The sequence below is a fragment of the Salmo trutta genome, chromosome 16 (genome assembly GCF_901001165.1).
Source record: "Salmo trutta chromosome 16, fSalTru1.1, whole genome shotgun sequence".
NCBI classification, from domain to species: Eukaryota; Metazoa; Chordata; class Actinopteri; order Salmoniformes; family Salmonidae; genus Salmo; species Salmo trutta.
The window spans coordinates 54,315,953-54,331,881 of NC_042972.1; the positions used below are offsets into that span (position 1 = coordinate 54,315,953).

General features: G+C 42.4%; 1 protein-coding gene across 1 annotated transcript in view; it reads left to right on the top strand.

The window, feature by feature from the left end:
- The first annotated feature begins 871 nt into the window (after nucleotides 1-871).
- The window catches only part of LOC115151050 (SRSF protein kinase 1), a 53,863-nt gene continuing 38,805 nt past the window's right edge, over nucleotides 872-15,929 (top strand). Inside the window, exons 1-2 of the mRNA XM_029694984.1 lie at nucleotides 872-1,115; nucleotides 1,749-1,803. Of these exons, the coding sequence (XP_029550844.1) occupies nucleotides 1,103-1,115; nucleotides 1,749-1,803 (68 nt within the window). The 5' untranslated portion in view covers nucleotides 872-1,102. The remainder of the gene's footprint in view (nucleotides 1,116-1,748; nucleotides 1,804-15,929) is intronic.

The following is a 15,929-nucleotide window of genomic DNA, read 5'->3' on the forward strand; positions in this document are numbered from 1 at the left end:
ATTTCAGCAACCAGGTGGCGGAGCGATTTCTGCATATTGCACATTAATTTCTTGTTATTATTTCTTGTTATTATGCATGTATTGTTATTGTATTGATACATATTGCTGCATTGTTGGAAATACAAACACAAGCATTTTGCTGCACCTGTGATAACATCTGAAAAACTGCACACAACCAATACACTTTTATTTGATTGTACTGTACCTATGATCAGGGGTATAATCATTAGTCAAAACAGTTGCAAAACGTTTCGTTTTCCAACTAAAACGAGAGTTTCTATTTTACAAATTCGGGTAGGTCACTCCCCGTTTCGTTTGCTTCCGTTTAAGAATCGTTTGCTACAGAATCGGCGCAATGAATACGCCCCAGGTATGGTGTTGTGCATACTGCTACCACTAGGTGGAACCACTACACTGGTGTTGGGTTGAACACGTTGGCTCTTGACAGTGCAGCATCCATCCAACCTGCATGAAGTTCTGGAAAAGGTAGTAATCGATTAAATGCATGGCAAACTCCTATTATCAATAAAGTGGGCCTAGATTTGGCCTGGGCCACATCTGCATGATGATAGATTTTGGGGCAAGTGAACCAGGACTACTGTTTATTCAGTTAAAACGATTCGATATAATCATATATCAATATGATCCGTAAACATATTTGTTTTCTAAGAGGACATGTAGCAAAAATGATCATTTTGTTTCATGTAGGTCTAGCAAAGGGACACAGACAGTAACGTTAAGTGGCCGTGGTCAAGAGGGAACGTTTGTCTGTAAGGGGACGCCGGTCGGTGCTATGTGGGATCGTTGGGACGTCCCCCCAAGGAGGGCCTAGTAGTCTCAAAAATAGATGGGTGTTGGTTAAATTGTGATTTTCATGAATGGAGCGGCCGTTTTTTTTCTTCCTGTCAGCGTGAAGCGGTAGGAAACGACAATGAATCGATGAGCGCTCAACTCCGTTCACATACTCTGATACAAGGTTCGGGTTATGGACGTCCCAAGAATTCCAGATTGCAATGAAAAAGGGACGCCTGCGCTCTGACTACTACACTGAAAACATATCGCTCAACTCCAGCTTGAACCCCATCCCCGGCCCGCTTACAGCATGGAAAGGAAAGGTAATCTGCTTAAAGAATAAGGATGATAAATGAACAGTATCGGTGAACGCGCACAGAAATGATCCAACAAGCTGAGGCCGTTGATTTTGGACATATGACTGTTATTGAAGGAATTGTCAAGGCCGTGGATTTTTGTTGTTGTGTGGAACTAGACAATAGCGAACCACGCGTTGTAGCTAGCTAGGCACGTAATGCTAGCGAGCATGAGCTGTAACGCTAGTTAGCTATCGGCACTAGTTAACGGTGCAGATTTTCCCAGCTGCACAATCCCGATATTATTTGATAAACATTTATTAAACTCGTTTGTGCAACTGAATAAACGAAACACCTGTATTTTGTAGCTAGCTAACTTAGCTGCTGAAATGGCCAGACTTAGTTAACACCTGCTCGCTAGCTATCTTAGCAGCTAACGTTATCTGGCTAGGTAACGTTAGTTCCATATTGCAACAATACTTTAGCCCTCCTTATCACTACGGTGTTTACGTTCTAACTAGCGACCGATATTCTAATTAACTAGCTAACGTTAGCTACCGGGTTGTGTATCAAACTAACGTTAATACGTACTGTTATGGAAGTGAAAGGTCTGCCAAATGAAACGATGGTAACGTTATTTTGTCATCTACCCCGTGACAGTTCTTGCACTCCAGGCGAGGAAGAAAAGGACAAAGACGAAAAAACCCGGCAAAAAGTGAGTGCCTAGTAACTTTTTTTTAAATTAGTTAGTAACTTGGACTGTCGAGAGAGCGCTCCTCTGCATGACCGAATTGACTGGGCGGCACGTGCAGTCGTACGCTGCCGTGAACATTAGATCCTGGTTATCGGTTAGATAATGTCTGATTGGAATCTTTCTGTTGGTATTTGTCTTTCATTATGCCACAATCCTAATTTCGCATTCCTTATCCTGGTTTGTGTGGTTGACTCATTCACTGAACTGACATGTGAAGTGAAAGTTGCCCTGATGCCATTGTTGTGTCCAGGGCTGCATCTCAATCGTGTCAATGGGGTTCCTTCCCTCCTTCACTACCTCAGGGTTTAATGGAGAAGGAACCTGTGCTGTTACTACTCGTGAATGAATAACTGAACAAATAAATGAAAGGACATTTGACATTATTCCTGTTGACAGTGGTGCTCCTATGACAGTATGGTCCATTTTATGCTTTCACTGTGTGTGTGTGTGTGTGTGTGTGTGTGGTGGAGATTCAGGGAGATGATGATGATCGAGCCAAAGTTCTGCCAATTATTGATGAGCTCGATTAGCCTTCTCTCCTCTGAGCACACAAACACTGACACACACACACACACACACTCATCTGCTGCTCTCATGCTTTGGGCTGTAAGTGTGTTAGCATAGCAGTGCTCGTAGGGCCGAATGCCTGTAGGGTTGTTGCATGTATACTGACTGAGGGAGATAGATTGTGTCTGCCCTGCAGGAATCATTAGATATAGAGCTTATAGTATCACACCTTGGAAGGGAATTTAGTGGTCCTAGATGAGGACGGGCAAGGTTATTTAAATATCCGAATGGACATTAGTATTTTTTGACTTTTGAGTACATTGTTTTACACAAAATCATAATGAATTCAGGGCATGTAAAATGATACCTAGGCTAAATATAAGCCTTGCACAACCATAAGTCCCACTAATAATTTTATAAAAATAGTCAAGGTGCTACACAAGATGCCGATAATATACAGTGAGTGCATTCAGAAAGTATTCAGACCCCTTCACTTTTTCCACATTTTGTTACAGTACAGCCTTATTCTAAAATTGATAAAATGTTTTTCCTCATCAATATACTGGACAATGAAAGAAAGTTGATTTGAAAACCAATATGGAAGTCTTTACTGAAAAATGACATCCGGATATGGTCTGATTTTGGCTAGGCTACTTTGAAGCAAGCTAAGACATGCCTCATAATACGTAGTAAAATGTGAAGGTTTCAAATGAAGTATATGTTTTCAAAATGCATACTGCCTCCAGCTCATTGCAAAGTGAAGCCTGCCTTCGGTTGCCTATGCATTTGGATGGTGAATGGGAAGCGCACTTCAATTACCAGTTGAGAAATAAAAATAGTTGCTCTTTTTAATCGTGGTCATCAAAACGGTTTTATCACGCAATTACATTTAGAATTGTTGCGCAATGATTGGGCTAATAAAAGCAGGTTTCACTCCAGCAGCAACGAAAGAGCTGTTTGAGGAGCTGTAGCATCAGCTCTCGTGCTGTCTGACAGATTTCCTGCTCAAAGGCTGAAAATGCTGTGTAAGACCCAGAACGAATATACACGTGGCAATTTAATTCCACAAAATGATGCAAATTAACCGAATAGACCGATAAGCATGACCGGTCAAATGAATTACATTGACTGCAGTGGTAGGCTTGATTACCAACAACGACGAGATGGCCTACAGGGAGGAGGTGAGGGCCCTCGGAGTGTGGTGTCAGGAAAATAAACTCACACCCAACGTCAACAAAACAATGGAGATGATCGTGGACTTATGGAAACAGCAGAGGGAACACCCCCCTATCCACATCGACGGGACAGTAGTGGAGAAGGTGGAAAGTTTAAGTTCCTCAGCGTACACATCACAGACAAACTGAAATGGTCCACCCATACAGACAGCGTGGTGAAGAAGGTGCAACAGCGCCTCTTCAACCTCAGGAGGCTGAAGAAATTTGTCTTGTCACCAAAAACACTCACAAACGTTTACAGATGCACAATCGAGAGCATTCTGTCGGGCTGTATCACCGCCTGGTATGGCAACCGCTCCACCCACAACCACAAGGCTCTCCAGAGGGTAGTGAGGTCTGCACAACCCATCACCGGGGTCAAACTACCTGCACTCCAGGACACCTACACCACCCAATGTCACAGGAAGGCCAAAAAGATCATCAAGGACAACAACCACCCGAGCCACTGCCTGTTCACCCCGCTAACATCCAGAAGGCGAGGTCAGTACAGGTGCATCAAAGCTGAGACCAAGAGACTGAAAAACAGCTTCTATTGAGTGGCTGCTGCCAACATACAGACTCAAATCTCTTGCCACTTTAATAATTGGATGTAATAAATGAATTGCTCATCCATATATTTGCTCATCCATATATTTCTATGTACATATTCTTATTCATTCCTTTACACTTGTGTGTATAAGGTAGTTGTTGTGAAATTGTTAGATTACTTGTTAGATATTACTGCACGGTCGGAACTAGAAGCACAAGCATTTCGCTATACTCGCATTAACATCCGCTAACCGTGTGTGTGTGACCAATAAAATTTGATTTGACTGGTATTTCCATCAATGAATAGGCACAAAAGCCTTATTTCGCAATGGGACTTTATTTCTTCTCCTGGACAATTGGCCTGGTTGCAATTTTGTTTGTCAGTGTTTAAATTACCGGCTAAAGGAAACCCAGACACACACACATCTCCAGTCCTCCGGCTCTGTTTCTGGTTGTCCTAAAATGGCCTAACAATGCCAGTCTCAATCTACACAACACCGGGGAAGAATTTTCCAGTTTTTGTATTCCGCTGCAGCGCTCTCACGCACTTTCCTTCCATTCTCCTGTCTCACAGTCCTGCTCTCTTCTCTCCTTCTTCTTCTTTTACTTCCTCTTTCTCTCTCGCCTCAGTAGCTCACTAGCATTAGTTGCGCAGTGTGTTCAGTTATGGTGTGGTACAGAGGAGAGCTGGGGAGCGGTGTTGCGAGCGAGCCCCAGATCAGAGCACCGTTCCTGGGTTAGCCTCGCCGAGCCTTCCCCTGCCTCCGGGCCATGTGGCTTCAAGACTGGATTGTTTCTCTCAACACCGCCGTTGTCAAGCGGGCCACCGGCCTGAGGTGCAAGTGAGTGGCAGATCGGATGCTGTGTGTGTGTGTGTGTGTGTGTGTGTGTGTGTGTGTGTGTGTGTGTGTGTGTGTGTGTGGGGCTCAACATTAAGGTTTGTCTGCTTGTCCGGGCAAGTAGGAAAAAATGAATTGGTCAGACAACCAGAATATAGATTTCAGTCGTCCTTATGAACAAGTAAAAAAAAAACTCTATCCAATCAGATTTGGATCAGGCAGTGCATGGTTGACATTGAGTAAATTGCCTATATTCCTAAAGCCTACTTCAATAAATGTTATATTTACACAAAGCAAGAGAACAATGTAGACCGAGCTAAGAGTTTCACCAAAGCAGTGCAAAATATTTTTTATTTTTTTCTCTCTCAAATGTCAGATGATCTAGGCCAATAGACACTCATGTGTCTTATTGTTAAAGAAGGCCAAATGTTCAATGTTCTCTCCACTTGGTATGAATGTGACGTCCCTATTAAGCCACTCCTTCAGTTTCATGCATGCTAGATTTCTTCTGCCGCGCTATTTCATGATCAAACGATGAATGAATCAAACGGTGTTCTCGGCTACCTCAGTTTTAAGTTGTTTTTGAATAACCCAAAAACATGGGAGGCCTAAGGTAATAATGAGAACGATTTGAAGAAACAGTAGCAGGATATACAAATCCAATGATACATTTCAACAAACCTTACAATTGAGCAAAGCATTTTTAAGACAGAAGGGGAAAACATCCCTCCTTGTCATTGCGCACCAAACGACCAAAGCCTAATCATACCAACTGAAATTTCATTAAAGCATGAAGACAAATTTAAAGTTATGAGTATTTTCCAAACTATTCCAATAGTGTTTATTGTCCTAAAGTTACAGCTTTTAAATTGGAATTAATTATGAAAGTAGGCGTCTATGCTATTCTCATTCACAGATTTATTTTTAATGACATATTTTAGGCCACAATGAGTGAGAAGGCGCAAATGATCCTCAGGTGGTCAAATCTAATGAGTCAAAATAACTTATGCTACAACTGAGGAAAACTTATGAAGGAAATGATGCATATTGACATATTATTCTAGCAATGTGCAACCTACCTACAACACATATAGTAGCCTAGGTCTAATAACAGAGAAGGATGAGGCAAAAAAAAGCAAATCAGTTTATATTTATCCAGTTCTCAGGACAGCAGATTTGCTCTGCAGCCCATGATGATTTACAACCCATCACAGACACACAGCCAGCAAGGCTTGTTGACTGTCACTCACTCCATCTGTGCGCTTCGGCACACAGAGATAGCCAGATAGGGTTAGGCTACTACACATCTCTTTCGAGCCAAACAACTCCACCAGAGTGGAATGGGCTATTTGAAAAGATCTGGCTCCACTAAATATATTTTTGTCAATGTCATGATTCCTCTCGTCTCCTCTCTCGAGCCAAATGCGTAGCAGTCTTCCATTTTTTTTGTTGTGTGTTTTTAAAAACTGTTTGGGGATGGCTGCTAGGGGGCGATAACATTGTCAATGAGCAAGCTCCCTATTGGCCGAACGTGTTAGACCACAAGTGGCTTAAGCTTTTGGACAAGTAAAAAATCTGTCTGGTCAAAAAAGTGAATGTAAATCCCTGATGTGTGTGTGTGTGTGTGTGTGTGTGTGTGTGTGTGTGTGTGCAGCACACCTGACTTATTGGTGGCTCGACCCATTTTTTTTACTACGCAGCAGATGCTGACTGACATCACTCCACTGGGCACCTGATTAGGTGAGAATGACGAGTTTAGGAGGAGTGGTGTGTGCATGGTGTATTACATGTGTACATGAGGTGTATGCAGAATTGTGTGTATGGAGACATGTGAGTAGGGTTGCAAAATGTATTGAAAGTTCCTGCAAGCTACTGACACAGGCTAGTATATTCACGAATTTGGGGTGGGAAAGAATCTCCTGGTGATATCCACGTTAGAGCTCTGCTACCCGAGACCGACGGGCCCCCGACATATGGTTTAGGGTCGGGTAGGGCCTGTTTTAAGACGGGAGAGATTATTTCACAGAAAATAATGTCCCTTGAGTTTTGTCGCAGTCTAGTGTGACAAAAAGTAGCTAACGGCTAACTGTTCTCGTGTGTCTTCATTGAGCAGAGCAGCCCAAGCAGAGCCGTTGCTATGGATACTCAGACTGAGCTGCCAAGAGCAGAGCTCATGCGGAGAGGACCCGCTAATGGATTTACTAATGGAGTAAGTTATTTTGGGCCGGGCCTTCATTTTGGCAGACGCAATCAGTCCTGGGTAAAGTAGGGCCTGAACGTTGCGTAGGGCCTGAACGTTGCGTAGGGCCTGAACGTTGCGTAGGGCCTGAACGTTGCGGCTTGGCCTCGGGCTTAAAATGAATGCCAACAAATAGGTAAATGACGGCTGTTGGTGTATCTTGCTAACCTTATCTAGCTAGCTAATGTTATCTGTTGCTGATTTAAAAAAAAAAAATGTTTTTAACTACACCGTTCTCAAAATATTAGCCAGCTGGCTAATAGTTCTGGAGCTGGGTTTGTCATTCACATAATAAGGAAAACGTTGCCACAGATGTAAATCGGTTTCTTTGACTTCGTTATCTCCAAAGTTTTGGCATCTTCCACCAGAGACATGCACTTTTTCTACATTGTAATGGACATGGTGCAATCTTTTTGTAGGTAGGCTACTGGCAGGCTGGGGTACAGCAAAGCCAAGTCAGCCCTTGCTCATGGTTCTCACAGGGGCTGCACCAATCAAAGCAGTAAAGCGTGTAGTGAAGTGGTCAAAACCATTCATCTTGGGTTGACGGGGGGAGCAGGGTATGCAAGTGTAACCGATGTGAAATGGCTAGCTAGTTAGCGGGGTGCGCGCTAATAGCGTTTCAATTGGTGACGTCACTCACTCTGAGACCTTGAAGTTGTTGTTCCCCTTGCTCTGCAAGGGCCACGGCTTTTGTGGAGCGATGAGTAACGATGCTTCGAGGGTGGCTGTTGTCTATGTGTGCAGAGGGTCCCTGGTTCGAGCCCAGGTAGGGGCGAGGAGAGGGACGGAAGCTATACTGTTAGTCATACGATGCAATTATACCAGTTATAAAATTGTCCTTTTTTTTCATACAGATTAGCAAAAAAAGATATAGAAAATGTATAAACTATCCAACAGATTTTTAATTTTCTGCTAAAAAAAGAGGGGAGGATAAAGCATACATTTGCGGCCCTTTTTTTTAATTTGCTCCATGGTTACGGCAAAAAGCTGTTTGGCTCAGTCATGACTCGAAGAGGAACAACTTCGCAGGAGTTTGATTTAATAAACAATGCCATGCTGGTGGGTGGTAAGGTTCAAATAAAACCTAGCCATGAAACGAAACGGGCCAAAAATCATTTCCACATCAACACATAGGAAAAGACAAAGCATTGACGCGGGCAGGTTGGATTTGTCACTTCAAGCCCAAATATATCATACTTTGAATAAAACAATGACTTATTGACTTAAATCGTTGTGCAGCATCATGGGTAAGCTCTGGCCATCGTTCTTCAGCTCTACTGCTGCGAATGTTCAAAACGTTCATAAAAATAAAAAAAATCTGTATAAATTCATTGTTTTACCATGAAGTAGCGCGGTGGGAGAGATGCATATTTTTTGACTTGACATTTTGGTGAAAATATTAGCTCTGTCTGCATTGTTCTCTTGCATTCTGTTTTATAACATATCAATTAAAATAAGTTATGCAGACTATAGCGAAGAAATAGGCCACTTGCCGTGGGCTGCCCGGTCAGCTCTACTGCGTGGTGTCTGTCACATCACAGTGTCGTCACCATCGACAATGGAGGTCAGTCATCTTCGATATCTGATGCTATTGAAATATCGCCCAACCCTAGTGTATGTGTCAGATTGATGTCTCAGCGTCCCTGGCTATAGCCCCTGGTGACTGTATCCTGCTGCTCTGTTCTCATTTAAGCAAGCCTTTATTGGCCCATCCTAGGGCCCTATAAAATCTGCTTGGCGGAGAACTCGGACCGAATCACGGAATCCAGACATTATAAACGGAATTCAACAATATTCAAAAATGTATTGAACAGTAGGAAATCCAACTAAATGTATTGAACTTAGGAATTCCTTAATTTGCCCAAAGGTAAGACTTTAATAAAATGCATCAGTGATTCATATTTTCCTGGGACTTTTTGAAAGGAAACGGGAATGCCCCTGTTTGTGTGTGAGTGAGAGAGATGCGGGGGTACGTCTACACAGAAATAAAGCCGGTATGATGCGTTTTGCATCATTAAATGGGTGAATCTTTCCTTGGCTGAATGATATCATGATTATTTGCATCAATTCAGAGGCAATTTCTTTTGCAAACTACAATAACATGAGCGCTACAGAAACATCAGCAAGCAGTAGATATGTTCTATATGTGCTATTTCTATGGTTCCCATTCTGAAGTTTTGGTTTTTGCGTCTTTTAATTATGGTTTTGTACACCAGCTTCAAACGGCTGAAAATACAATATTTTTTGGTTATTGAAAAGATATTTCACAGTGGTTTAGATGGTACAATGATTCTCTACAATGTGTATTTTGTCACAAACTGAATTTAGGCAATTATTACAATTTTAGCAACCAGGAAATGGAGTAGCGATTTCTGCATAGTGCACCTTTAATAATAATGGATAAGGAAAATACGTTCTAGACCTGATTTCACCAAATGTTTGTTTTCAATTGAATTATACATATTCTCTTACAGAAAGTGAATAGATCAATTGATATTGACAGTCACATTGGATATTGCCTGGGAAGTAATCTGATGCAATTTCTTTGTCATGGAGACAAACCAATGTGCATCAGTTGCGTCTTTCTCCAGCATTTTACCTCTAATTTCTAGCCTAAAGCGCTGTGAATTTATTTGTAATTTTAGATAGGTAAAACAAGTGTTTATTGTACCAAAAGTTCTTTATTTATATACACTACCGGTCAAAAGTTTTAGAACACCTACTCATTCAAGTGTTTTTCTTTATTTTTTTAAATTTTCTACATTGTAGAATAATAGTGAAGACATCAAAACTATGAAATAACACATATGGAATCATGTAGTAACCAAAAAAAGTGTAAAACAAAATATATTTTATATTTGAGATTCTTCAAATAGCCACCCGTTGCCTTGATGACAGCTTTGCACACTCTTGGCGTTGGGTCATTGTCCTGTTGAAAAACAAATGATAGTCCCACTAAGTGCAAACCAGATGGGATGGCGTATTGCTGCAGAATGCTGTGGTAGCCATGCTGGTTAAGTGTACCTTGAATTCTAAGTAAGTCACAGACAATGTCAGCAGCAAAGCACCCCCACACCATAACCGCTCCTCCTCCATGCTTTACGGTGGGAAATACACATGCGGAGATCATCTTCACAAAGACGCGGCGGTTGGAACCAAAAATCTCCAATTTGGACTCATCAGACCAAATGACAGATTTCCACCGGTCTAATGTCCATTGGTCGTGCTTATTGGCCAAGCAAGTCATTTCATCTTATTGGTGTCCTTTTAGTAGTGGTTTCTTTGCAACAATTCGACCATGAAGGCCTGATTCACACAGTCTCTGAACAGTTTAGGTTGAGATGTGTCTGTTACTTGAACTCTGAAGCATTTATTTGGGCTGCAATTTCTGAGGCTGGTCACTCTAATTAACTTAACCTCTGCAGCAGAGGTAACTCTTGGTCTTCCATTCCTGTGGAGGTCCTCATGAGAGCCAGTTTGGGACTACACTTGAAACTTTCAAAGTTATTGACATTTTCCCTATTGACTGGCCTTCATGTCTTAAAGTAATGGATAGTTATTTCTCTTTGCTTATTTGAGCTGTTATTGCCATAATATGGACTGTCTTACAAAATAGGGCTCTCTTCTGTATGCCACCCCTAACTTGTCACAACACAACTGATTGACTCAAACGCATTAAGGAAAGATTCCACAAATATACTTTTAAGAAGGCACACCTGTTAATTGAAATGCATTCCAGGTGACTCCCTCATGAAGCTGTTTGAGAGTGCAGTCGCAAAAACCATCATGCGCTATGATGAAACGGGCTCTCATAAGGACCGCCACATGAGTGGAAGACCTGTAGCAAATAGGAAAAATAAACAATAACCCTTGATTGAGTAGGTGTTCTAAAACTTGTGTGTGTGTGTATAAGGGATGCACGATATATCGGTAAACATATAGGATTAAGGCCGATATTAGCTAAAAATGCCAGCATCGGTATTGGACCGATGTCTAGTTTTTACGCCGACGCGAAAAACCAATGTCAAAGCTGACGTGCATACCTATATTACGTAGGTACATGATGTAATGATGCCACGGAAAATGTTGCGTTATACGTGCAACACAGCATTCCTAACCTAGCCCACAATGTCTGCTGTGTGGATCGAGCAGTCATTTGAAAGAGCAAGAACATTTCAGTGAGACAACTCAAAGGCGAAATCCATTAAAACCAAGATAATGGAATTCATTTCCTTTGACAATCAACCGTTCTCTGTCGTGGGTGATGTTGGCTTTCGCCGACTGGTCGAGCACCGGTGCGCTATTTTTCAGATGTTGCCCTACCGGAGTTACACAGTAATAGCGTCATTGCTATTAGCTTCACGACATGCATACTATGGAACGCAGTTTGGGTCTTTGCGTGTCAAAAAAGATACAGTAGCACTGTGAAAGCTGTACAAAAAAGTCTGCGAACACAGGCCAGGAGAGATGTGTTTAAATTACCGCACTGGTAATAAAGCATAATTTGTTCAACCGCAACTTCTGGTGTAGCTAGCTTTAGCTTGGTACCTAGCTAGCACCAATACAACCAGCCTGAAAACAATGACCAGTTGAAACTGCAGTAATTTTCATTATTCTTAGCAATGATTTAGGAATCCTTGTGAGTAAATATTTGCTAGGTTGCCACTTGTTGTTTGCCTATTGAAATTGAACTTCAGTTCATGAAAATAAATGGCTAGCCAGCTACTTAATCCTGTTGCCCAAAACTAGTGGAATTTGTAGTTTGCCTTCAAAATAAAAGTATGGCATAATAACAGTGACGCAAATGAATACAAATAGTAGAATGTATGTCATACTTTTTATTTTGAAAGCTAACCGCAAAGTCCACTATTGTGGCTAATGCTTATTGTGGCTAGCTTCACATAGATAGGTCCGACCACCATTAATCAAATTAGAACTGTCTTATAAATTAAGGTTATTTTAGATGACACCTAGCTATATAGTTAGCTAGCTATAGCTACTGAAACAGATTGTCGTTTTGCTATGTTTTTGGGGAAGAACATTGTTTGCATCCATGAGCTAGGTAGCTTTTTTTTAGGACCAGCACTGTAGGTGCGCGAGACAACTTTACCAGCATCATAGCATACGTATCGATGAATCGTTGTGACATATGAAATATGAGTAATAGTGTAATCAATGTGTAATAACTACGTAAAAAAATTAAAGCGTTAAATTATTATGTGACGTGCAGTCATTTCAGGTCCTGATTGGTAAACAAGCTTATTTGACACGTATCTTTTTGACACTCAAAGACCCAAACAGCGTTCCATAGAAATCCTGGTTGAGAATGAAACGACTGAACAATGAAACAGCACAGCAAGTAAGTGAAAGAAATAAGTTTTGATTATGTTTTACTGGTAATGAGGACATACGTAAGTGCCAACAAAATAACTTTTTGGTCAGTGTGTGTGTGTGTGTGTGTGTGTGTGTGTGTGTGTGTGTGTGTAACCTGGCAAGTCGGTTAAGAACAAATTCTTATTTACAATGACGGCCTACCCCGGACAAACCTGGACTACGCTGGTCCAATTGTGCACCGCCCTATAGGACTCCCAATCACGGCCGGATGTGATACAGCCTGGATTCGAACCAGGGACTGTAGTGATGCCTCTTGCACTGAGATGCAGTGCCTTAGACCGCTACGTCCATGTGTGTGTGTGTGTTAACTATTTAACTGTACTGGAATGCTTAAAAGGCCGCAAAAAATGTTTTCGTATCGTTTTTTGTTGTTGCAAGGAAAATAGTGGATATCGGTATTGGCCAAAAATGTAGTGTGTGTGTGTGTGTGTGTGTGTGTGTGTGTGATATAAATAAATAATACAAAATATATTAGTTTTTAACCCCTCAAGTCAAAGTCCACGAAACGTTGGCACCCACTATGGGGGCCGTGACCCCTAGGTTGGGAACCCCTGATCTAGTTTATTCCTTTCCTCCCAATTTTAACCATTGTCCCACAGATTTAGAAAGGGAAGACCAGTCAATTCCAGTTGTATTATCCAGGGCAATGGACTGTATGTTACTGTAGTGTTTTTTCTAACACTGTAATTCTCTGCAACATTTTCATCCTTGATCTCGCTCTGTCTGCATAGCCGTTGTTCCTGCTCTTTATGTAACCCATTTCTTCCTGCAGTGAGTCTGTGTGTGTTGGACTGCAGAGAGCCCCCCAGCAGTGAGACTGAGTTAGTTAGGACATGAGGAGAAGGGGCGGTAGGGGGTGGGGAAGGAGCACTGCAGACTGTGTGTGTGTGTGCAGATAGGTTACAGAACTACTGTTGTAAAATGACTGTTTTTGTACCGACTGTCTCACTGATTGACACTCCCCTGACTGGCTGATTGGCTCTCACTGACTGACTAACTAGCTGATTGTGAGTGGACTAGGCAGATGTAGGAAATTAAGAAAAGGCCTCCTCTTAGTCTAGCTGGCAAGACACGTTCTGGTGTTTTTCCTGCCTGAAGTTAAAGGTCCAATGTAGCTGTTTTTACAATTAAGTACCATACTGTGATTGTTTCTTTTCGACAATTTAAATTGAAAACAAAAATGGCTTCTTAGCATAAAGTAATTTCTCAAGCAAGAAGTTTGCTAGGACTGTCTGGGAGTTGTCTGAGTGAGGAGGGGAAATCTGAAAACTTGCTGTTATTGGCAGAAAGGTTTGGAACTCTCTTATTGGTGTATTAACTAATTTACCGCCTGGTGATGTCACCAGGCAGGCTACAACTCCATCCCATCAAAGCAGGCTGAAATTTCAAGCTGTCTTTTCAAACGACTCTTACACTAAAAGGGCGTTATCATTTTCATAATTTCACACTTATTCCAACTTCATAGTGTGGAAATACTTTTGGTCATGTAGTGTATGTGGACACCTGCTCGTCGAACATCTCATTCCAAAATCATGGGCATTAATATGGAGTTGGTCCCCTCTTTGCTGCTATAACAGCCTCCACTCTTCTGGGAAGGCTTTCCACTAGATGTCGTAACATTGCTGTGGGGACTTGCTTCCATTCAGCCTCGAGCCTTTGTGAGATTGGGCACTGATGTTGGGCAATTAGGCCTGGCTCGCAGTCAACGTTCCAGTTCATCCCAAAGGTGTTTGATGGGTTGAGGTCAGGGCCTGTGCAGGCCAGTCTAGTTCTTCCACACCAATCTCGACAAACCATTTCTGTATGGACCTCGGTTCGTGCATGGGGGCATTGTCATGCTGAAACAGGAAAGGGCCTTCCACAAAGTTGGAAGCACAGAATCATCTAGAATGTCGGTGTATGCTGTAGCATTAAGATTTCCCTTCAGTGGAACTAAGGGAGCATGTAAAACAGGCCCAGACCATTATTCCTCCTCCACCAAACTTTACAGTTGGCACTATACATATACAGCGTTCTCCTAGCATCCGCCAAACCCAGATTTGTCCGTTGTACTGCCAGCTGGTGAAGTGACTCAATCCATTCCAGCCAACACTTGGCATTGCCCATGGTGATCTTAGGCTTGTGTGCAGCTACTCAGTCATGTAAACCCATTTCATGAAGCTCCCTATGAACAGCTATTGTGGTGACATTGCTTCCAGAGGCAGTTTGGAACTCGATAGTGAGTGTCGCAACCGTGGACAGATACATTTTACATGCTTGAGCACCCAGTGGTCCCTTTCTGTGAGCTTGTGTGGCCTACCACTTTGCGGCTGAGCTGTTGTTGCTCCTAGATGTTTTCACTTCACAACAGCACTCAGTTGACCGGGGCAGCTCTAGCAGGGCAGACATTTTATGAACAGACTTGTTGGAAAGGTGGCATCCTATGATGGTGCCACGTTGAAAGTCACTGAGCTCTTCAGTAAGGCCATTCTACTGACAATGTTTGTCTCTGGAAATTGCATAGCTGTGTGCTCGATTTTATACACCTATCAGCAACGGGTGTGTTGCCAGATCCACTACTATTGTGTTTATACAGTGCATTCGGAAAGTATTCAGACCCCAATTATGACAAAGTGAAAACAGGTTTTTCAAAATCTGAGCAAATTTATTAAAAAGAATAACAGAAATCTTATTTCCTTAAGTATTCAGACCCTTTGCTATGAGACTGAGCTGAGGTGCATCCTGTTTCCAGTGATCATACCTGAGATGTTTCTACAACTTGATTGGAGTCCACCTGTGGTAAATTCAATTGACTGGACATGATTTGGAAAGGCACACACCTGTCCAAATAAGGTCCACCGTGCATGTCAGAGCAAAAACCAATGAGGTCGACGGAATTGTCCGTAGAGCTCCGAGACAGGATTGTGTCGAGGAACAGATCTTGGGAAGGGTACCCAAAAATGTCTGTTGCATTAAAAGTCCCCAAGAACACAGTGGCCTCCATCATTCTTAAATGGAAAAGTTTGGAACCACCAAGACTCTTCCTAGAGCTGGCAGCCCGGCCAAACTGCTCAATCGGGGGAGATGGGCCTTGGTCAGGGAGGTGACCAAGAAACCGATAGTCACTCTGTGGAGATGAGAGAACCTTCCAGAAGGACAACCATCTCTGCAGCACTCCACCAATAAGGCCTTTTATGGTAGAGTGGTGAGCCGAAAGCCACTCCGCAGTAAAAGGCACATGACAGCCTGCTTGGAGTTTGCCCAAAGGCACCTAAAGGACTCTCAGACCATGAGAAACAAGATTCTCTGGTCTGAAAAACCAAGATTGAACTCTTTGGCCTGAATGCCAAGCGTCACGTCTGG